This window comes from Durio zibethinus, chromosome 5 (genome assembly GCF_047325235.1).
Source record: "Durio zibethinus cultivar Kanyao isolate XHJ-2024 chromosome 5, ASM4732523v1, whole genome shotgun sequence".
Classification (NCBI taxonomy): domain Eukaryota; kingdom Viridiplantae; phylum Streptophyta; class Magnoliopsida; order Malvales; family Malvaceae; genus Durio; species Durio zibethinus.
Genome location: NC_143166.1, coordinates 33663055 through 33687182, shown reverse-complemented (window position 1 = coordinate 33687182; position 24128 = coordinate 33663055). Strand labels below are relative to the sequence as shown.

At 34.9% G+C, this 24128-nt stretch overlaps 2 protein-coding genes and 3 pseudogenes across 3 annotated transcripts; 4 read left to right on the top strand and 1 right to left on the bottom strand.

Annotated features, from left to right (window-relative positions):
- Positions 1-418: 418 nt before the first annotated feature.
- LOC111281699 (auxin-responsive protein SAUR64 pseudogene) lies at positions 419-694 on the top strand (annotated as a pseudogene).
- A 1502-nt stretch (positions 695-2196) lies between these two features.
- Positions 2197-2740, top strand: LOC111282652 (auxin-responsive protein SAUR63 pseudogene; annotated as a pseudogene).
- A 4401-nt stretch (positions 2741-7141) lies between these two features.
- On the top strand, positions 7142-10369 carry LOC111283108 (lysine histidine transporter-like 8). Its single transcript, XM_022871520.2, has 5 exons — positions 7142-7637; positions 7745-7881; positions 8089-8516; positions 9508-9639; positions 9749-10369. The coding sequence occupies exons 1-5, from the start codon at positions 7249-7251 to the stop codon at positions 10235-10237; spliced, it is 1575 nt and encodes a 524-aa protein (XP_022727255.1). The 5' UTR covers positions 7142-7248; the 3' UTR covers positions 10238-10369.
- Positions 10370-11323: 954 nt separating this feature from the next.
- LOC111282847 (uncharacterized) lies at positions 11324-13561 on the bottom strand. The gene is made up of 3 exons (XM_022871110.2): positions 12959-13561; positions 12318-12503; positions 11324-11856 (listed from the first exon to the last, which is right to left on the bottom strand). The coding sequence occupies exons 1-3, from the start codon at positions 13406-13408 to the stop codon at positions 11569-11571; spliced, it is 924 nt and encodes a 307-aa protein (XP_022726845.1). The 5' UTR covers positions 13409-13561; the 3' UTR covers positions 11324-11568.
- An 898-nt stretch (positions 13562-14459) lies between these two features.
- Positions 14460-23332, top strand: LOC111282110 (GDSL esterase/lipase At5g55050-like; annotated as a pseudogene). Its single transcript, XR_016342405.1, has 7 exons — positions 14460-16287; positions 16391-17141; positions 21725-21817; positions 21958-22092; positions 22190-22432; positions 22561-22812; positions 23061-23332. The product of XR_016342405.1 is annotated as a GDSL esterase/lipase At5g55050-like (transcript).
- The last annotated feature ends 796 nt before the right edge of the window (positions 23333-24128 follow it).

Genomic DNA, 24128 nt, shown 5'->3' with positions numbered 1-24128 from the left:
TTTTGATTTGACTAATGTTTTGAATGATCTATATGACATGTATGAAACGATGTTTGATCCGGTAAGGTGTGTGAGCCTTTACTTACTGAGCTGTGGTTTGCTCATTCCCTATTTTCTTTTCTTTTACAAATGTTATGAATGATAAGTATGTTTAGCTTGAGAAAAGCTAGAAGAATCGAGCATTGGAGAACTACTTAGAAATATAAGATTTTATGAAATATTGTTTATTTTAGTTGTAATACTCGACTTTAAACTTTTGGAGACTTGTTATCTAACTATGTACTTAATGAGAACATTTTATATTTGAGAGTTGATCAATGGTTGTGAATTAGGCTTCGTATTGCTTTGGAATTTTACTTTAAGATAATATGACCGTGTTATACCTCGATTCGGGGCATGACAGTATAGCGCTGATGAGATGCGTTTTGTGCTTCCTTTGGAATATCTGAAGACCGAAATGGTCATGGAGTTGGTCAAATTGGCAGAAGAGGAGTTTGGACTTCCAAGCAATGGACATCTCACGATGCCCTGTGATGCAGCCTATATGGAATATGCAATTGGGTTGATTAAAGGGAAAGCAAGTAAAGAAATGGAGACAGCGTTACTCATGTCTGTAGTTAGTGGCCGTTGTTCATCGTCATCGTATATCTATCCGCAAGAAACAAACAGACAGTTACCTATGCGGGGTTTCTAAAGCAAAACATGTTTTCAATTTTGTAGACGATCACACCATTGTACATTTATGAAATCTAATGAGAAAGCTCCTGATTTTGTTTCATATTTAGTTGTCTGCCATGGCAATTGTCCTTTTTTATCTTCACTGCAACATCTCCAACATGATCCTACATATTCACTAGGGGAAAAAACCAAGAAGAAAAACAAAGCCTAATCCTCTCCTGTCAAAATATGCTATACACGAATTGATTTGAACACGACTGCACAAGTCCATGGTTGGGCCTTTTTTGAGAAAACTGAAGACCCAAATCCACTTGGGGATTGTGGATGCAGCAGCTGATCGATTTCTTAAAACGGGGTCTGCAATTGGATAAGGGCATGGGATTCATCTAGATTCTAGGCCATGAATGCAAAACCATATTTTACTTGCTCCACAATGTATCGTATTAGAATTAAACCCCGTCTCGTTTCCCATGTGTGGGATTTTCCGATTAGCCAAATGGGTCAAATTAAGAAGATAGAAATTATTTTTGTTAGACTTTTTAAATGCCCAAGCATGAAAAATGAAATACTAATGTTAATATTATGAAACCATACCACTACACACGGCAAATCCTATTGACCTTTGTTCTCAACCAGAAGTTGAGTCAAAGTTTTATCCTTTTGGTTGAAAGCTTGTGCTTCTCTTTATTTTAAAATATTTTGGGTGGCTGCCTGAAAATCCTTTGTTCCAAAACTTTAATCTGTCCTGATTTAGGGATTATTGTCTGTTTAGCCATTGATGATTGTTCTAAAAAGTATCATACACCAATACCAATTTCTGTTACAACATGGCCTTTTTTTGAAACTACATATTTCTTTCCCAGGGCAGGTGCATTTATAGGCGAATTCCTTGCCGAATTTATACTTCGCAAATAATATCAGACTAACAAAATTGAAGCCATCAAATTTGACCCACAATTTTGATCCTGGAATGACTAACGGGACCTTAACTTGAAGCCGCTGTACACGTTCAGAGACAGGAGGAAGGTGAAATAGGTTATAATCCAAAAACATGGAAAGCCTGGAGCGAGTCTTTTGGGGAATCATGTTTCAAAAGTTAGGCTTTTGCATCCCCTTCCGGCTTTTGTTGACTAATAGATTATAACCATTCAGATGTCAACTCATTGAATCATCACATGATTGTGTCCAGGTGAACCCAACACAGGGCAACCCACTTGTAAGAAATGTAAGCGTCCCAAGAGGTGTTGTTAACATGGAAATAAACCAATTCCATAGCATTCCAGCTCCAGGCATGCCCATCGCCCAATCGACTACAAACATTTTGTCACATGATTTTGCTTCCCATCTAACCCAGCAAATGTGGCCTGGTCAGCCGGACTGTCTTTGGCTTTGGAATTTTGTATTCATCCAACTCTCATTGCCAACTACACAACACAACAACATCACAGCATTCAGTTTTCTAAGATCTAAAGGTCTCTTCTCTTGTGTCTCATAATCTTCTCACCATTTTTATCAGCAACAACAAGATGATCAGTGCTAAGAAGCTCATCAAATTGGCAAAGAAATGGCAGAAACTGGCTGCTATTGGGCGAAAAAGTATCACATCATCCGAGATGACGTCCATTGGAGATGTTGGCACAAAGTTGCAACACATCATCAACAGTTGAGAAAGGTCATTTTGTTGTGTATAGTGCGGATTAGAGACGCTTTGTTCTTCCTTTGGAATATCTCAAGAATGAAATTATCGGAGAGCTATTCGCTCTGGCTGAAGAAGAATTTGGACTACCAAGCAATGGGTTTCTCATGTTACCTTGTGATGCAGCCTTTATGGAATATATTATTTCTCTGATCAAACGACAACCAAAGATAAAGCATTGCTCACATCCATTGCCAATGGTCGCTGCTCATCATCTTCATATCTTCATCAACAACCAACGAGTCAACAATTACAAATCAGCAGCTTCTAAAGCATAATATGTTCAGTTTTGTAACTAAATGATACTTCTGTACATCTAAGAAGTTTAACTTTAGACTAATGAAAAATGGTTTATTTTTTATTTGATTTTCTTGGAATTACAATTGGGATTATCTTAAACAAGACAAGCCAAATTATTGCAAATATAAAGATGGAACTGTTTTGTAGGAATTTTCTGTACATTATCTCATTAAACATTTTTCTTAACAATTTTGTGAAGACTTGCATATGACATAACTAGTGAAGTTAATATGACTATGGCAAAGCCTCATTTGATCATGAACTAAAATGGATGCCGAAACTGCCCAATTGCCAAGGCAGATCAGAGAGGAAATAGAATTGCTAACACTATAGAGTAAAGTGGCAGTACCTCTAGTGAAATTGGGTTGTGATTGCAATTATATCCAGTCAAAAAATTAGCAGATCAGTTTCAATTTTCAAATCTAATTCACCAGGCAGTTCAATTATCCCTCATTAGACTAATCTTGCCAATCATCCCTTTTAAGTTGCTGTTGTTGGGAATTCTTGACTTCCCAGGTTCCTAATGAAATTCTGTATATGGCACTACCAAAGTAATATTTTTTTTTGTCTAACTAGTAGAAAAGAAATTGATGTCTTGATCTTAAGAGGAAGCGTTTTAAGTAAAAGTAAACATGTTTGGCTTTGAAAACCAGCAAATCAAATGAATTATGTTCCATTCTTCCCCATTTATCACTAAGTTTTGACTATATTGCAGCATAAACTGCTCAAAATAACAAGATATATATTAAAGATGTTTTCTGATATCCAACCAATCACCTTTTGTTGAACAAATGGTGCTGATGTAGGTTATTAAAATTCATAACCTGCATTGTAGATGGTATGTTTATCATTGCTTTGGAAATTGACAGCTTCTGCTGTGCAGCTAGACCTCCTTGGTCTGCATCTTGGGGCCTTTTGGTCAGAGCATTCAAATTGGTAAGAATGACAGGAATCAGGTTTACGTAATAGCAAGAAACTGTTAGCAGAGACATTGAATCCAACCTCTTTTTCAGTTTTTCAAAAATTATAAACTGGATTTAATTGATCCACATATTTTTATTGTCAGGTATGATATCCAAATTCTTTGGGAACTAACGTGCGTAGTTTGCAACAAATTGATCTTCCACCAAAATTTCTAGAAGGCATCTTCATAGATTATCCTGAAATAGTGAGCATAAAGCTCACAGAAGACTAATTGGCCAATTGCCATACCCAGACCACTGAAATTGTTAATTATGTCAAGTCCAACCTCTCCCTACTTTATTAGAAGGATATATACGGTACTCTACTCTTTGCAACCAACCTGCAAGACAGAGAGAAATCCCATTAGATGAATCCCTTATGTACAGTGCAAAATACTAGTTGTAGGTTGCTTTGAGCAATAAGCTATGGTCCATTGTATTAGATAATTAATTAGAAGCGAATGAACAAATTCATCTATCCATCTAGATTGCCGGTAATCTTATTGTCATTTAGACCCTCCCACGGCCCACCCCTTTCTAGATGAATAGTGGGACAAAGAAATTGTGGTAGATATATATTGATTAAGATTCAACGCAATGCACAGCTAGAGGATTTTTCTGCCATTAACTCGCCTCGTCTTGCACATGCCTAAATCTGCCAAAACATTTGTTCTCAGCCTCTCAACCTGCTGCGTTTGCCAAACGATGTCTTGATAATAATAGCAATTTGACTAATTGATCAAGCCAAACAGAAACCTCTCTTCTCATTGAAACCAATCATATGCAAATGTAGCAACGATTCGCTACACTAGGTAACCCACAAGTGAAGCTGGCGTCTGATTGCCCTTCTGAGTTTTGAATATATAAGTGAACGGCTGCCAAAAGGTTCCTCAGCTCAACAATCAGATTCAAGTGTGTTCCATCAAGAAATAAACATTATCTCTCTCCTTTTAACAATTTCAACAATCGAAATGCATCATGATTAGTGCCAAGAAACTCATAAAGATGGCAAGGAAGTGGCAGAGGGTAGCTGCCCTTTAAAGGAAAAAAATTTCATTACCAAGAGCTAACAGAGTTGCAAATGCTAACCAAAGTGGTGTTATTTTGGCAGAAGTGGCAGACAAGGGTCACCTTGTAGTTTACACAGCTGATGAAAGGCGGTTTGCTCTTCCCATTTCATATCTTAACAATTACATCATCAAAGAACTTCTCAAGATGTCTGAGGAAGAATTTGGTCTACCAAGCAATGGGCGTATCAGATTGCCATGTGATGCAACCTTCATGGTATATGCAGTTTCTCTGATTCAACGGCGAGTTGATAGTGATATGCAGCAATATCTGCTTCTCTCTATGTGCAGTAGTAAATGCTCATTATCTTATTCTCTAAATCAAACTAGCCAGCAGATACCAGTCTGTGGTTCTGAACTCATGGCTAAAAGATTTTTTCAATGTCAAAACCGGAAGTAGTTTAATAATTCATCATAGATACTGAAATTTTTTATTACAATACTTGAGATAATTTCTTCATAGGGTTGTTGAGTTTTCCATATTCAGCAGTGTCAAATACTCTGCCTTTTGTTGACGGTAAAGTCATGTTACAAATTGATAATCAGATCATTCAACCGATTATACATCCCAACAAATAAGTGTGAACTAATTATTTGACTATAACAAATCCGATCAAGTCAGTGGTTTTTACCCTTAAGAGAACCTTCGGACTAATTCAAAAAGAAATGATGGAAAATTTTTTAACACTTTCCTTATTGAACTCGAAACTTAGCTTCCTTATTGAACTCGAAACTTAGCTCTCATGTAGTCATTCTTAAGTAGCATCTAGTAAGTCTGGGATTTAAATTCCAGCATAGGGAATCCCCCCTTTTTATCCCCAAGCCTATGCAACCTCTTTGTACGGGAAAAAAAATTACATTTCGTGTTCTTAACAGCTACCCGTCGTCAGGTGAACATTTTGCATATTTCTTTTTGAAGATTTCTTTCAGGTATGAATTTGATTTCACATCATTATGATGTTGAGGAATTAGTGTCAAACCCTTTTCTCACAAGTCATGACTCAGATTATTACAAGCTTGGCATATTTCTACCATTACCAACCAAATTCCATGACTTACTTTTTACATAAAAATTTTCCTAATTGATTTTGTCTGATTAAAATAGATACAACTAGCAGTTTATAACAGTCAGCCAATTGTCATTGACTTCTAAGAGGAAAATTTTTTAATATTTTGAGCAAAACAAAAGTCAGATGTTGTCACAATGTATGCTTTAATTTCGGGTTCATACCCCAAAAACTAAGTCAAATCCTCAATGAAAAAAGTTGAGCAGATAAAACTTTGAATGCTTAAGGTCAAATGAATCAGATAAACTTGAACTGATTGGATTAACAGACAGAGATAGTTTCCAACAAAAACCATTTTTTTTTTTCTTTAGTCAAATCTTCAAGGCCCTAAAATTTACACTTGGTGAACATATGGCAGTTAATTTTTATGAAAATCTGTGTCTATTAAGAAAACTATTGGCTTTTGTAACTAACTGTTGGTTTTATCTAATTTTATGTCATGCCCCAAAAATCCAATTAAGCAGCCTGGTTTGGTTGCATGGGAGCATGACAAGTTTCTTTTCCTAGTACTTCAGTTGCCTGCCTAATTTGACTTCAACTTTTTTTTTTTTTCTAAAAAAAAAATTTGAAGTAGTAAAGAACACCAGAAACACAATATTTAACGGAAATATCACTTTATCAATTTAAACATAAACCCCTATGCTTAACTTAATATTAAAAAATCTCAAACGTGAAAATTGAGCGATTTGATTGGCATACCTTCAAATTAACCATCTTATAGCCCACTTTCTTTGATTACAAAACAGGGGATTTTGATACCTTACAATAGACATATATGCATACATACATATATATACATATATATATAATACTATATAATATTTTCTTTTCAAAAATGTCGGGCGTTACTTGTTCTAAAGGCACCGTAACCCAACTAGACAAATTGGGGACACAATTGACTAGAAATTACTTGAGGATATTTGATAAACTCAAACGGATTTGAAACTAGATAAAAAAAAAATACCTACTGGTTGGAAAATGCAGTGCATCTTAACTATTCTCAAGCTTTTTCCATCATAATCTTGCATGTTAATGCATCTTAAATGCTTTATGTAAGGACTAATTCCAAGTCAAATCCCAGATAAGGATTAAAGCAATTTCTCAGTTATTGCTTAATGAATATGTAATACTTGTCCAAAAAATTTTGGTAGGCTACTTTCAATGACCGGCGGTGCTAAAGTGTGACCAAAAAATTTTTTTCATGGGTTGAAAAAAAAGTGTGCCCCGGCTGTCTGCAATAGAAATTTTAGCATCCTTTTTTCTAAAATCAACTTGTTCTCATTGTCAAATATTAAATACTGTTTATGCAGCTTTAAGACCAAACCACAAAGCACAATCAATGCTTTGAATCCAAGGTCTATATATAGGCAATTTTTTTAGTTCATACTTTGTGGGAGAACTGAAGGGGAAATTATCAAATTATTGCAGAGGAAAATATATTCTAGTGCAAGGAGGTGAGGACTTGATTGGATAGTAAAATGGGTGACGTTAATGAAATAGGCTCCAACCCTGCAACACCAAGACCGGCTTTTGTGGCACCAACACCGCCAATATCAGCTCCTCCTTCACAGTTTCATTCTCCTTCTCTTTCTCGATCACCACTTCTTTCCTCAGTTGATCATATACAACCTGCAAACAAAACTCCCAAGAATTCAACCCCCAGGATTAGAACTCCACGATTTATTACTCCTTTGGGAAGTCCAATTAGAAGGGCTCTTCAGCTTACTAGGCTTGATCCTCATGATGCTTGGCTTCCAATCACTGAGTCAAGAAATGGAAACGCTTACTACGCTGCGTTTCATACCCTTTGTTCAGGAATTGGTATTCAAGCCCTTGTGCTCCCAGTTGCTTTCACAATTCTTGGGTGGTAAGTAATCAATTACATTTCAATTTTCATGGTGCAAGTGCAACGGGTTCACTTTATTTTATTAGCGGTCAAAGTAACAGGTTATCTTTTTTGTTGTTGTTTTTCAGGACTTGGGGCATTATAAATTTGACTGTGGCCTTCATATGGCAACTTTACACCCTATACATACTGGTGCAACTCCATGAATCTACTGAAACCGGAATGCGTTACAGCAGATACCTGCAGCTTTGCGGTGCAACTTTTGGTAAAGCTCAAACATAAAACTTTACCTTACTAACTAAATATAAATATTGAAGTCAATAAGGTCTTAAAATTCTCAATTGTCTTCCAAACTGCCCTCTGATTAGCCAATGCAACAATATTGCTGCTTTTAGAACCATATAAAATATTCTCTTCATCTGCAAAACAAGTAAAAATTCAAGTTAATATTGATTGTAATCCATGAATTCAGGTGAGAAGTTAGCAAAGTGGCTGGCTCTGTTTCCCATCATGTACCTATCAGGAGGAACATGCGTGGCCTTGATCATCATTGGCGGCTCAACTTCAAGGATGTTCTTCAACATTGTATGTGGTGGAACATGCACTGCTCATCCACCAACCACCGTAGAGTGGTACTTAATATTCACTTCTGCTGCAGTCCTTCTATCTCAGCTGCCTAATTTGAACTCGATAGCCGGTGTGTCACTCATCGGAGCCATCACAGCTATTGGGTACTGCACCCTAATTTGGGTTATTTCAGTTGTTGAGGGAAGAATGCCAGGAGTATCATACAATCCAGTTAAAGGAAGTACGCAAGTTATTAGGATTTTTGACGTTCTCAATGCACTTGGGATCATTGCTTTTGCTTTCAGAGGCCACAATCTCATACTTGAGATTCAGGTAACTTTTCTTATACCATTACATGTTATTTTCAAGATTAGTGATCTTCAATTATTATGTTTCGTATAATATTATAAGTCACTATGATTTTATATCACTATAATTGCTATTATATGAAAAAATAAATTATAAAATATCCAAAATAATCTTGTAAAAAGAAAGCAAAAAATTTAATACTTATTGAATTAATAATTTATAAAATAGTTCAATATTATTTTATAAAAAACTATAAAATATAAATCAATTTTGATGAAAAATAATTTTTTAGAAAATTATTAAATAATTTTATTATTTTTATAATCAATAAATATTTATTCAATTGTAATAATTTTTTAAAAAAATAAGTTATTAAAAATATATTTTTTTGAAAATTTTTATTAATTATTTTTCTAATACAATTTAAGTGCATCTTTCATCAAGATAAATTAATCAAAAAATTATATTAAAATTTATTTTCTTATAGCAATAAAATTTTTTCATCTTTTAAATTGAAAATTATTTCACACCTCAAAATAATAATTTTATCACCTAATAATTTAAAATTATTATCACGTAAAATTTTTAAATTATTATTAAATAAAATAATATAATTATTAAATATAAATCATATTAATTTTTTAACAAATTGGTTCGTACCAAACATTTTCTTAAAAGCTCCTTTATGGTCAAAGTAATTAAAATTCTTCTAGATGTTGACCATCTGAATCATAACCCATTAGGCGTTTTTTTCTTTTTTCCTTTATTCTTATCCTGGAAGGCAGCCTAACAAGTAAGAAGTCTTTGCGTGCTAGAGTGCAATAGCCAAGCCATGAATTTCTACGTTAGGAAATAAAATACTCAATTGCTAGAAAAAGTTGACACTGGACCACAAAAATAAATTTTGATCATAAGAATATCTGTCAATATCCCATTAAACCATAAGCCGAAAATATTGAAATTTAGCAATCAAGAATGGCCAAATTTCTGAAGAACATTTTTGTTTTGGTTGCAGGCAACCATGCCCTCGGACGAGAAGCATCCCTCGCGCGTGCCAATGTGGAAGGGAGTCAAGGTTGCATATACACTTGTTGCATTGTGCTTATTCCCTCTTGCTATTGGAGGCTACTGGGCTTATGGTCAAAATGTACTTTATTTTCTCTGTCAAAATCTTTTTTTACAATTGATTTCTCAGATTTAATACATTAAATGTTATCTAAACCAACAAAAAAAAAAAATGGTTTTCCTTTCGACAGATACCAAAAGATGGGGGCATGCTAACAGCCTTGTATGCATTCCATGGCGAAGACACCTCCCAGTTCATACTAGGATTAACAAGTTTATTCGTCATAATCAACGCGCTAAGCTCATTCCAAATCTATGGCATGCCAATGTTCGACGACATGGAATCCAAACTCGTTAGGAGGATGAAGAAGCCATTGCCATGGTGGCTCCGAGTAATTTTCCGGGCTATGTTCGGCTATGGATGTTTCTTTGTGGCAGTGGCAATCCCCTTCTTAGGAAGCTTGGCTGGTCTAATCGGAGGGATAGCATTGCCAGTGACCTTAGCTTATCCATGCTTCATGTGGCTTAAGGTTAAAAAACCAAAGGTTTTTAGCCCAACATGGTGGCTAAATTGGGTGTTAGGTGTTGTAGGGATGGCTCTAAGTGGGGTTTTGATTGCGGCCGGAATTTACGTTGTCATTGATACTGGTATTGAGGTTAGCTTCTTCAAGCCTCACTAATAGGTAAATTGGTATGAGGGTGTGATTAGGTCAAACAAAACAACTACTATTATTATATTTGTTATAGATCCTATTTGTAATAGTGAAATTGGTTTTCCACAAAAAAAAAAAAAAAGCATTTAGCTTCAACTCCTTCTCTACATTTTTTTTTTAAAAGAATTCTAATTCTCGGATATGATTACGTGAAAATGATCACGAAAATTTGACAAGATTAATCTATAATCATAAAATATAAATTGAAATCAAATGTATTAATAAACTTATATTTATTTAATTAAAATATATAAAGAATTTTTTTTATTTTGTTTTATAATTAAGATTAAATTACTCCACTGATCAAGTAATAGATAAAATCTAAGCAAAAACAACTTCATGTTTATCTTCCAAATATCAAAAAAATATAACTGATTAATATAGATTGACAATTCGTATCATTGTATCATATTTTATATTAAAGACGATTTTAAAAGTAACATGAATAATTTTGATGTAAATATGAAATAAATATTTAAATGACACAAATAATTTAAATATAAATACGATACATTTATTATACGTGTTACATGTGATATAATATAATTAATACGTTTAAAATTAATTTGTTTAACGTAACTCAAGTAACACAACATAACATAATTTACACGATTAAACACAAATAACACAATTATACACTATTAATCTATTGATTTAAATGAAAAATTATTTAAATTAGTATTTAAATAAAAAATTATTTAAAAATTAAAAATTAAAAATTTATTTAAACAAAATAAATATGATTATTAATTTATTTAAGAAATAAACTAAAATAATTTTTATAATTTATATATTTTATATGCTTGCATGAATAATATTATGTTTTAAAATTATCTTAAGAGTATCATTATTATTTGACTTGAATATAACATAAATAATATAATATTTTAATCGTATTGATAGAATTAAGACACAAAATACGATTACATTAAATTTATATATAATTTTTTTTACGTCCTATTATCATATCGTATTTTAAAATTATTAAATCTATACTTAAACAATCAACTTGCTGAAAGAGAGGAGCCAATTAAAACAAATTTAATCATAAATGAACATAATTCATCTTGTTTCTTCGGCAAATCTCAAAATTTACATTGCAAAAGACTAGGATCTATATATTCAGAGTTCACCATCCAAGTCCAAAGTTTAAAGCATCAAAGGAGCATTCATTCAGAGATTTTAAGTACCTGGAATTCTTGGGAAATTAAGATTTCAAAAAGCAAAAATGTGAAAACTCAGGTTGGTCATGTTAGATGCCTAATACTACAAGTTTACGTACAAATGGAGATGAGCATTCACTGATAAATACATGAATCTGTCAAATTAAGGGCCTTCCCAAGTTTGTTTCCTCTGAGTGTGACAGAGCATCTGAACCGGCCATAGAACTTGGTCTTCACCAGTCTGCCCAAAATGTAGGCCCTTGACCTCATCACAAATGTCAGGTTCAGAGGCACTGCTAAGCTGCCCATGTGCTCTCTGGAGTTCATAAGAACCGGTATCCCACCATATAATGGAACTTGATTCCCTTGCACAATTGTCACCACTTTCCGCTGACTCTTTCTTGATTGAGTAAACTTCTTCATCTATTTCATAAACAAAACATCATCATAAACCTCAAAGTGTCTTAAGAAACTAAAGCCGAGTGGCTGTCCAAAAGCCAACCATCTTTTAAGCTTTAATCAAACCCGAAAAGTGACAATATTAAGAACCCAGTTTCAAACTTTGGAACATTCCTTGCTATCCTAGAGGATGAACTGTGCACTATGTATTGTTCCAACCTTGGAAGACAGCTAAGCAGCAAAGATTCATGTGCCATGTGCGAATGCCATAGTGTTTCTCTGTGTTGGACCCTCTGTGGGGGACCCATTGTGATTATTTTAGGTGCAGTCTTTGCAGCCTTTTTAAGGCACTCGATTAAAGACATCCAGTAGCATTCAAAGCCCTATGCTAAAATTTTCCCACTTCTCTAGGCTGCAAACTGCTAACCCAATAAGTCTTTTGACCCAACCAAAACAGGGATTCAAAAAAAGGATTCCACTTTTACCTGTCCAGAGGCAATTTTGAGCTGGAAATGGTGAAGCTCCCATGGGGTAGAGGTGACATGGACGGCATAGAAAGTAGCTGGATTTCTGTATGAAATCATGACCGTTGAGTTAAGTGAAAGCATATCAGTTGGCACCCCCGACTGGTCGGTTCCTGCCTGATAATATAAGTTCTCGAACGCTATGTGCTGCTCACAAACCAGTACACATTGTTTAGAGAAAGTAGTGATTTATTTAGTAAAAATTACAATTAATAAATTGAAAAAAAAAAAAAAAAAAGCTCAAATTGCGGGATTAAGCAATTAAAATGGCGCCTATTCCATATTCCTAGCCCCTAGAAATCTGTAAATGCCCATTCCACGAAAAAACTCGTGAACTGAGTCACTGAGTTGACTCATATCGAAGAGAAAGAGTTTATAATTTCATCAATGGAAAGAAAAATCCTTCTTTTCTTTCAGTAACATTAAATGCTCGGTGCCTACTATGTTTTCCTAATGAAAAATTAAAGGTTAATGATTTACAGAATAAAAACAACTATAATCACAGAGTTCACCCAAAAAGAAAAGCCCACCAAGTACAAAGAGATGGGTGACAATTGAGTCAACTCACAGAAAAACCAATGTGCCAAAAAAAAAAACCTGACCTTAACGAAGATTTTAGGCTTGTAACTCTTGCTAGCACCCCACAAGATCAAGGAGAACACCGTAAACAGCACAAAAAACAAGAAAACGAGGCAAAGATAAAGCCTGACGTTAGTAGCCCTGCGTCCATTACGACCGTCCATTGCATCATCGTCGTCGTCGTCGTCGTCGTCATTATCGACATGACCAATCCGCACATGCTTCCAAGCAGAAAGACTCCTCGGGTTCTTAAGAGAAGCCGAGAACCTTGACGTAGATGACTCCCTGGAATGGTGAATGGGAGAGCAATGGTAATAATGGTGCATTGGTGAAGCTGTGGGGCTTGACCCATATGACATCTTCTCAACGTCATGGTTCGAGGGGCTCTGGACATAGTAAACAGGCCTCCTGGGTGACCTTGGTGGCCATGACGCATCAATACTCGTTCCTTCTGAATCCGTTTTTGCATGCATTTTTCTGGTCTATCACTCTGAGATCGACAAAGAAGAAGAATAAAGCTATGGGTTTTTGAATACAAACGAGAAAGGAAACTGAAGCAAAGAAAAGGAAGAGACAGAGATGGCTTTCGACTTTCAAGTTTTTGGAGTCACGAGACACGAAAATTGTTCCATTTATTGTCTATGATTTTCCATTTTGTATTTTTCCTTAGGAAGAAATATAGAAGAAAAAAAAAGTGGCATGCTGGGCTCACTTGGGTGCCATTCTTGGCCCACCAAATAGATTTGACTATTTTAAACATTTTAAACATAATACATTATATAAAAATAATATGAATAAAAATAAAAAAATAATATAATTTAAAATTTTAATAAAAATAAAAAATATATATTTATATATTATGATATAAATTTTTTATATAAAATATAATATAAATATACAAAACTTTAATATTTTATACATTATAAATATATAAATTATCAAATTTATAGAAAATAAAACATCCACCGTCGTTAATGTTCATCATTCGTCAATGAATGCCAAGGACCGTTGCCGCAGGTAGGCCCATTGCACTTGCCTTGCAATTAATATTATAAGCATTTAATATATATTATTTATCAAATATTGAAAACAAAGTTTATTAATATATAATGGTACGAGATTTAATTTAATTATTCTTGGACTGTAATTAAAATTATTCTTGTTTGATAAACTTATTAGTTAAGAGTTATCTAAAAATTTATTATCCAAAAAAAAATTAACAAAAAAAGAGCATATATCTACATTAAAATCAAGTTTATCAATAAAGATAATGAGATGAGATATAGTTATTCATGAATTCTAATTACTAATTTTTTAATAAATTAATCCATTAAGAGTTACCAAAGAATCATTATCTAAAAAAAATGTATTCTAACAATAATTTAATATGATTAAAACTCTTTTTTGCACAAAATTAATCTTATTAACAAAATTTGAAATTATAATAAATAAATTTTAATTTAAAAGGGCAATTTAAAAAAATTAATGAATAAAAATATTCATTTAAGATATCCACTTAAACCCACAAAACCAACCACATTAGGCCAAAGTTGGGTCAAATCATTAAACTAAAGCCTGGACTTAAAATATCATATTCGGCCCATGGCTCGGGCCTCGGAGCCAAGACCTGATACAAAGAGAAGGGCGGTTCTGCCATCTGGGTCAACAGCAGCAATATCACGCCAATCATCCTCAGCTGCTAAAAGTTCTGCCAAAGCCTTGTCGTCAGCTTTCTTAGCCGTTGTCCACCATGGGGTTTCATATTCTGCCACTACTTCCTTTGGCTATGAAATCTTGTGGAACCCATGAAGGGGCATGACCGTCTTTCCATTCTATAAGTATTCCATATATTTCCCACTTGGAAGAGCCTATGCCGACGATTCATCATGGGAATCATCCGCTTTATCTTTAAGGTTTGCTTGGAATGTGTTCCTTGTTTCTTGGAAGTTTTTTTTTTCTTGGTTTTGGACCCCAAAGAGAGCAAAATTTTTGTTGGGTTTGACGTGAGTTGTTGTCGTAGAAATGAAGTGGAGGGTTTTGGGAAAGATCGAGACGAGATAGAGATTGGTTTAACAAGAGAGTTCCCATGTTTGAGATTGGTCGTGTTGTAAAGGAACAAGTGAGTTCGAAGAGTTAGAGAAGTAAAGTGAAGTGGCGATTGCAGCTTGGTTACTGGCATTGGCATGTTGTTGGGTGTAATCTTGAGAAGGGGAAGTTTTAGGATAAGAAACGCCATCCATTTTCTTGATAGCAAATTTTTAGGCAGCTAGGTTAAATTCTATATTAAAATTCTTTTCAGTTTCTATTTTGAGCTGATCATCCCTGATTTCAGGCTGAAAATTCAGTGATGCTTCCCTGAGTGCAATTCTTTATCACAAGTCACAACAACAACACAGCTAAGCAGCTAAATGGACGGACTATCCATAAAAAATGCATTTGTTAGCATGATATGAATATGGATATTCGACTAACAATCACTTCAATGAAAATTCACAAATATGAAAACTCACTGTCATCATTCTGTCAGCAGCCAAAAGAGGCAGGTCGGCTGTTAGTAATTTGAAGTTCCAGAAATCCCATTACATTGCATCTCCGCGTAAAATTATTTCCTTACCATTTTCAACCCCGGTGAATTTAACCCCCCGCAGGATTCCCTTTTCTCCTGATTTCCTACTTTAATTTCCACCCTAACAGGGACATTTTGGTCTCTATATTTGACATGTAGCCTACCTTTCAAATTCTTACTGGACAGTTTATGAATGAAAGCCACATTTTGGACATTTTGGTGGGTCAATCACCACATTCATGATCCCCAACTATGCACACTATAAAAACATGATACACTTCAACCAACCAACCCGAAACCACTCATTTCTTCTCTCATTTTCTCATTTTCTTCTTCTTTTTTCTTTTCTCAAATCATTAAATCTTTTTGTATTGGTTTTATTAGTTTATTCATTCATTTGTTCGTTGTTTTTGGCAGAGGTTGACCTTTTGGGAGATCCCTTTTTGGCAATGCACTTTAAATAAGTCACGTATCGGTTACTAGAGACCACATTGAAGTATCCTGTCCTGTAAAGGCTGTAACCTTTTTCTTTTAGGTTTACCGAAGCCTGTCTAGCTTCCTCGACCTTCTATATCATCAAACTGCACTAAATCAAATCCAATTCTCTTCTTCTCCATCAGGACCATCACAAAATGATGCTTAAAGGGTCCAGCTCTAGGGTATAGACTAAGATGTGCAATCTTTGTAGTTCTTGCTGTTGTTATTGTTCAGGCTGAGGATCCTTACAGGTTCCCCAACTGGAATGTTACTTATGGTGATATTTCCCCACTTGGGGTTCGCCAGCAGGTTTGTAAATTAATATATAATATGCTATCAGTTATTTATTAATTTCTTTTTTATATCTGGGTTTAGCTGTTCTTCTGAAAGAGACGTTTTATTGTTTTTACAGGGAATTCTTATTAATGGACAATTTCCAGGGCCTGATCTCTATTCTTTACAAGTGAAAGATCAAATTGACAGCTTTTTCTATTAATTCACAGGTTCTGTATTGCTCAAAGAAAAAAATTATATATTAAAATAAAGGTAATAACATGTCGAATCTTGTATGACCTATTAATAAAATGTTGAATTTTTAATTTCAATGATCAGAATTCAAATTTTTTTAATACTAAAAAAAGGTAATAACATGAAAAGAAAAAGAGTCAAACATAGAAATAACGTGCAAAGAAAAGCCAATTAGGTCAATTAAACATAAGGAAATTTGTAAACAGATGAAAGATATTGCCTTGTGTCTATCATAAATCATAGAAAAGCCAATTATCAATAACAAGAAGGAACGGTTCAATAAAAGGTCAATCCGGCCTTGGAATATTACATTCCACCTAACGGAGAGTAATATAACCTTGCAGTTTTGACCATCTCTACGGTATTTCCAATATAGATTCCTAGGATTGCTTTGCATATAAATAGTTTGTAGAATGAAGCTACTACCAAAATAGAGAGAAAAGGATTTAAGGAAACGAGTTATTTTGCTCAATTTCCCATGGCTAAATGTTTGGTCTTTGTCTTGTCGTTGGTCATAGGTATTCTTCAATCAGCAACTGCAGAGGTGCCAGCCATCTTCATACTAGGAGATTCTACAGCTGATGTTGGAACCAAAAATTACTTGCCTGGAAGTACTATAAGAGCTATGTTAGTGTGTTAGTGGTTGAAGCAACTAGGTATGGCATTTTTACTTACACTTTTGTAATAGGTTCTGCCATCTGATCAATTTAGATAACATGATGGATCTGTGCATGGTGATCCATACTGTTAGGCAAACAACTCTTGTAGTAGTTAAACAAACTTTTGTATGTTAAAGCCTATATATTAATGAAATGAAGCTCATGATCTGCAGAGCCAATTTACTTCAAATGACAGATTAGTTTCTTCTTTTTTTTGTTCTTCCTTTGCTCTAAATCCTTCAATTGGTATTAGAGCATTCTTTAAGGTCTTAGAAGACCTGTGAGTTTCAAAAAATTGAGTGAAAAGCCATCAAACACTTACCAGCCAGCTTTTGTCAACCTTAAATGGCCTCAAGCAATTGCTCCATACCTCCACCTCTTATTTTTTCTGGTGAGAACTACCAGATATGGGCTGTCAAAATGAAGACTTATTTAAGTGCTTTTGATTTGTGGGAAGTGGTGAAAAATAAGAAGGAACCACCACAACTTCCTGCAAATCCAACAGTAACTCAAATGAAAAATTATAGTGAAAAAAAAGCAAAGAGGTACAAGACTAAAAGCTGTATAGAGTCTTCAGTTTCTGATAACATATTCATTAGAATCATGACTTGTGAAACTGTAAAACAAGCTTGAGATGTGCTTATGGAAGAGTTTCAAGGCAGTGACAAGACAAGACAAATACAAGTGTTGAATCTTAGAAGAGAGTTTGAAGTCTTAAAGATGAAGGAGTCTGAAAATTTAAAGCAGTACAATAACAGACTCATGAAGATAGTAAATAAGATTAGATTACTTGGTGAGGAGCTGTCAGACAAAAGAATTGTAGAGAAGGTTCTTGTCAGCTTACCAGAGAGGTTTGAGTCAAAAATCTCATCCCTTGAAGACTCTAAGGACCTGACCAAGATAACTCCAGCAGAATTGTTCAATGTTTTACAAGCTCAAGAGCAAAGAAGGGCTATCAGACAAGAAGATTCAATAGAAGGTGCTTTTACAGCCAAAGAGAAAGGTAAGATGCAAACAGAAAGCAAAGACAGAAAACAAGGAGAGCAAAGAAATAAAGGTTCTAGAAACAGTGAAAAGAAATGAAAGTTCCCACATTGCTCTCATTGTAAAAAGACCACTCACTTGGAGAAATATTACTGGTATAGACCTGACATATAATGTAGGTACTATAAGCAGCTTGGTCACATAGAGAAGGTATGTAAAAATAAAAAACAGCAGTAGTCAGATCAACAAGCCAGAGTTGCTGACAATCAACAACAGCTAGAAGAGCAAGTTTTTGTTGTAACTTGCTATGGAACCAGAACCACCTCAAGTGCATGGCTCATTGACAGTGGCTGCACACATCATATGGCATCTGATATCAACATGTTCAAAGAACTAGACAAAACCTGTACCTCTAAAGTCAGATAGGTAATGGTGATTTCATAGAAGTTAAAGGAAAAAGAGTAGTGACAGTTGAGACACCAACAGGTACCAAACTCATTTCAGATGTGTTATTTATGCCTAAAATAGATCAAAACCTGTTAAGTGTAGGACAGTTGCTAGAAAATAACTACTCTTTAGTTTTCAAAGATAAGGCATGCATAATTCATGATCCCACTAGCCATGAACTCTTTACTGTTAATATGAAAGAAAAATGTTTTTCCTTGAATTGGCATGAAGCAAACTCCTCTACATATGCTACTTCACATGATGAATCTTTTTTATGGCATAAAAGGATGGGACATTTCAACTACAATGCATTGAATTTCATGCATAAAAATGATTTGTATTAAACATGCCTACTGTTGAAGTCAGTGCTGGAGTGTGTGAAGTCTGTCAGCTAAAAAAATAAAGTAAGTTGCAATTTGTAATTAACAAAGCATGGAGGGCAACTGAAAAACTACAACTTGTTCATACTGATGTTTGTGGTCCTATGAGAACCTTGTCCTTGAATGGCAGTAGATATTTCATTGCTTTTATAGATGATTTTACCAGAATGTGTTGGATTTACTTCATGAAACAAAAGTCTGAAGTTACAAATGTATTTTGGAAGTTCAAGGCTTGGATTGAGAATTAAAGTGGCTGCAAAATCAAGATCATAAGGTCAGACAATGGTACCGAATACACATCTGACAGATTTAATGAGTTTTGTGAAGTTACAGGAATTGAACACCAACTAACAGCAACTTACACTCCACAACAAAACGGAGTCAATGAAAGGAAGAATAGAACAATCATGGAGATGGCAAGATACATGCTGTTTGAGAAGAATCTTCCAAAGAAATTTTGGGCAGAGGCAGTCAATACCTCTGTCTACTTGCTCAACAGGCTGCCCACAAAAGCTTTGAAAGAAAACACTATTTTCGAAGCCTGGTATGGAAGCAAACCATCAATGCACCACCTCAGAATTTTTGGCAGCATCTGTTATGTGTTTGTTCCTGATATCAAAAGGGACAAGCTTGATCAAAAAGCAGAAATATGTATTTTTCTGGGTTATAGCAACATCACCAAAGGCTATAGGACTTACAATCCACTTACAGGCAAGATGATTGTAAGTAGAAATGTGAGATTTAATCAGCAAGCTGCCTGAAATTGGGAAAAGTCAAAGGGAGAATCAGTCAAGCAAACTGCTGCAGACATGATAAGCTTTCAAGATCAAGAAGATTATATGTTTGAAAATGAAATCATTGATCATGAACCAGTGAGAGGAATCAGACCACTCACAGATATTTATCAAAGATCAAATGTTACCATTCTTGAACCTGCAAGCTTTGAACAAGCTGTCAAATTTTCAGAGTGGAAGAATGCCATGAAGGAGGAGATTCAAATGATTGAGAAAAATCAAACATGGATGCTGGTTGACAGACCAAGCAACAAAAACATCATTGGTGTTAAATGGATTTTCATAACAAAGTTGAATGCTGATGGTTCCATCAATAAACTTAAAGCTAGATTGGTAGCTAAAGGCTATTCCCAGCAGCTTGGTATTGATTTTTCAGAGACATTTGCTCCAGTTGCAAGGTTGGACACCATAAGACTGCTATTAGCCTTAGCAACTCAGCAAAATTGGAAAATATACCAACTTGATGTCAAATCTGCCTTCTTGAATGGTTATCTTAAGGAGGAGATTTACATTGAACAACCTGATGGTTTTGTTGCCAAGGGACATGAAGGTAAAGTCTATCTACTCAAGAAGGCTTTGTATGGATTAAAACAAGCTCCAAGAGTGTGAAATTCCAAAATTGATGATCATTTACTGAAGTTAAGATTCAAGAAAAGCCTCAGTGAAGCAACATTGTACATTAAAGTTTTTAACAGTGATGATCTGTTGATTATCTTTTTATATGTTGATGATCTTTTGGTGACAGGTAGCAAATCTGCTCTTGTGGAGGATTTTAAGCTACAAATGCAGAAAATTTTTGAGATGACAGATATGGGAGAAATGTCTTACTTTCTTGGAATGGAGATTCATCAAGACCAGCAAAGAATCTTCATTTGTCAAAGAAAATATGCAAATGAAATCTTGAATAAATTTGGGATGAAAAATTGCAAACCAGTCAACACTCTTTTGGCTCAAAAAGAAAAACTTATTAAGGAAGATGGAGCTAACAAAGTTGATGGTTCTATTTATAGAAGCTTGATTGGTTGCTTATTGTATTTGACAGCAACAAGGCTAGACATCATGTATGCTGCAAATTTACTCTTTAGGTTCATGCAACATCCTAGTGAGTTACATTTTAAGGCTGCAAAAAGAGTGTTGAGATATGTCAAAGGAACTAGTGAACTTGGAATTTGGTTCAAGAAGAATGAAAGTTCAAGATTGATTAGATTCACAGACAGTGACTGGGCTGGCTCTCATGAAGACATGAAAAACACTTCAGGCTATGTGTTTTTCATTGGATTAAATGTGTTCAGCTGGAATTCAAAGAAACAAGGAACTATGGCTCAATCAACAGCAGAAACAGAGTATATAGCTGCTACAGCTGCTGTTAATCAAGCAATTTGGCTAAGAAAAATTATGATGGATTTGAGTCAAAAGCAAGATGATCCAACATAAATCTTTTGTGATAATTAGTCAACAGTTGCAATGGTTAAGAACCATGTGTTTCATGGAAGAACTAAGCATATTAAGATCAAGTATCACTTTATTAGAGAAGTTGAAGCTGAGAATGAAGTGAAACTAGTGCATTGCAAGTCAGAAGATCAAATTGCAGATATTCTAACCAAAGCCTTACCAAAGGCAAGGTTTGAAACATTGAGGAAAAATCTTGGTGTTTCCAGCAGAAATGCCAAGGAGGAGTGTTAGTGTGTTAGTGGTTGAAGCAACTAGGTATGGCATTTCTACTGGCACTTTTGTAATAGGTTCTGCCATCTGATCAGTTTAGGTAACATGATGGATCTGTGCATGGTGATCCATACTGTTAGGCAAACAACTCTTGTAGTAGTTAAACAAACTTTTGTATGTTAAAGCTTATATATTAATGAAATGAAGCTCATGATCTGCAGAGCCAATTTACTTCAAGTGACAGATTAGTTTCTTCTTTTTTTTGTTCTTCCTCTGCTCTAAATCCTTCAAGCTAACTTCCCGCACAATGGCGTCGATTTTCCTTTTGCAAGAGCAACTGGCAGATTCAGCAATGGCCTTAATACCGCTGATTTTATTGGTTAGTATATATATATATATATATAGTTGTAGTGCTCCTCGCATTTTTTTTCTTCAGTAGGCATTTCCTATAACATAAACTGATGTGATCATTTCAATCTCATTAGATTAAAATGGCTTTGTCTTGTGTGATGGTTTGATTTGAACTATTTGGTTTCAAGAGAAGCCCGTCAACTTTTTTTTTATCTTAATGGAACATCTGCTATCAAGAAACGTAGCTTTAGAGGTATCAACTTTTCATCAGCAGGATCTGGCCTTCTTCACACAACGGGACAAACAACGGTAAAGCCTCTGAATTTCTCCATTGCATAAGGCAGATTTTGGTTGTTCATTCCTCGTATCTAATTCAAACTTGTTGCTGATCAATATTTCTTCTCAGTTAACATGGACTCAACAAAAGAATGTTGTACCAATTGGTGAGCAGGTATACCAATTCTCCACTGTCTACAATGATCTCTTAGCAATAAAAGGTCCATCAGAAACAGAAAAGTTTCTCTCCAAGTCTCTGTTTTTCATCAGCACCGGTAGCAATGACATTCTGGGGAATTACCATTCAAACAACACAATACCAAAAGAACAGTTCATACCCAATTTAGGACTCGTATATGAGAAGTACTTAAGGGTGAGAGTTCCATCTTTCTTCTTTGAACCATCATCAACTGTAGCAATGTCATGTCTTGCTTGATACAAGTTGTCTCCAACAAGGGATAACTTCTGTCCATTTGAACTGAAGTCATTGTTAATGTGCAGAATCTGATTAGTCTTGGAGCAAGGAAGTTTGGAATAGTAAGTGTTCCACCAGTTGGGTGTTGCCCATCTCAAAGGCTTTATACAGGTAATGGTGATTGTTTGGAGGAGTTGAACGACCAAGCTATAGGGCTTTCTATTCAATACTGGACACCCTTATGCGCAACCTCAGTTCAGAGTTCATGGACATGAAGTATTCTCTTGGAAATGCGATTGAGATGACAATAAATGTTATCGATAATGCTCCAAAATTCGGTAAGCCTTTCACTCAGAAATTACATTTATACATGAACAAGATATGCATCTAGCCACAAGTTGAATTACAAAACAATGTTCTAGTTCCTTTCCCCAAGCCAAATGTTGTATCAACTTCAGATTTCACTTAAAATATTGCTTTGATAGCAGCAAACCTGGCACATTGAGTGATAATATACATTTGCATTTGTTTCAGTTGAATGATAATATAGAATCTAATGACCTTCGATTTTCATTTATTGTCTCAGGTTTTACAGATGTCAAAACTGCATGTTGTGGAAATGGCACATTGAATGCAGAATCCCCTTGTACTCCGACAGCTAATCTTTGCTCAAATCGCCATGAATACTTGTTCTGGGATCTGTTCCACCCTACACAATCTGCTTCAAAGTTGGCAGCTTTTACCCTTTACGGTGGTGAACCAAGATTTGTAGCCCCTGTTAACTTTTCTCAGCTGGCAGAGGCCTAACACAGATGCTGTCTTAAAACTTGATGAATAAAGAAACAATGTGGAAGGTTAACGACGAACTGAAATTGGATAACAGAATAAAGAAATAAATTACAATAGATTCTATTTTGCTACATATATGAAGACATAGACACGACTGTGGACAGATGTCCAAATAGAACGATAACGATATGGCCTCTTTCCCTGTAATAAGTTCCAGTTCCAGGAGCACAACCCCACGGGAATAAACATCTATCTTTTCATCTGTCTTTCCACACACCACGTACTCTGGTGCCAAGTATCCAAAAAGCCCCAACAATGTCAATTACCTTTGAAATTGCAGGAACTTGGTAAGATTGATTCTGCATTATTGCTGCTCCAAAATCTAAGAGCTAAAAAAAATCCAGCATAATTTGTGAGCATGGAAAATGAATTCACTTAATAAAAAGTATTTGGAGGCAGACACAGATATATTAGCATATACCATAGATTTCAGACTTTAATGTTGGCTGTGTTAAAAGCTCGAGTTGAGCTCTTCTTTGGCTAAATCCTGTCTCAATAAATAGGTTAACAAAAGAAGTTACAGAATTAGTTGACGCTTGCAAAGTGTGCTGCAGTCTCAAACTAAGGTTCTCAAACAATTCCTTTTTGGTCAATTCCCCACTAAGGAATCTTATTCAGTCTCCATTACATTGTGTTTTAGGATGAAAAAGAAAGTCAAATTGAGGGATCCTAAAGATATAATCTGCTTTGTTAATGGGCTAACAATCAAAGTCCCATAGAAGCTAATTGTTTTGTTTGGTGACTTACTGCAGTTTCTGTTCTTTTGCTACTTTACTTTCTGGTTTCTTGTGCTGTATACCTATCA

Excerpts from the sequence above, each read along its gene's own strand:
- LOC111282847 (XM_022871110.2), bottom strand. The coding sequence starts at position 13,408 with ATGCATGCAAAAACGGATTCAGAAGGAACGAGTATTGATGCGTCATGG. Across the intron at positions 12,504-12,958 it reads AGCCTAAAATCTTCGTTAAG|CACATAGCGTTCGAGAACTT; the intron begins GTCAGGTTTTTT and ends GTTTGTGAGCAG. Across the intron at positions 11,857-12,317 it reads TCAAAATTGCCTCTGGACAG|ATGAAGAAGTTTACTCAATC; the intron begins GTAAAAGTGGAA and ends TTTATGAAATAG.
- LOC111283108 (XM_022871520.2), top strand. The coding sequence starts at position 7,249 with ATGGGTGACGTTAATGAAATAGGCTCCAACCCTGCAACACCAAGACCG. Across the intron at positions 8,517-9,507 it reads ATCTCATACTTGAGATTCAG|GCAACCATGCCCTCGGACGA; the intron begins GTAACTTTTCTT and ends TTTTGGTTGCAG. Across the intron at positions 9,640-9,748 it reads ACTGGGCTTATGGTCAAAAT|ATACCAAAAGATGGGGGCAT; the intron begins GTACTTTATTTT and ends TCCTTTCGACAG.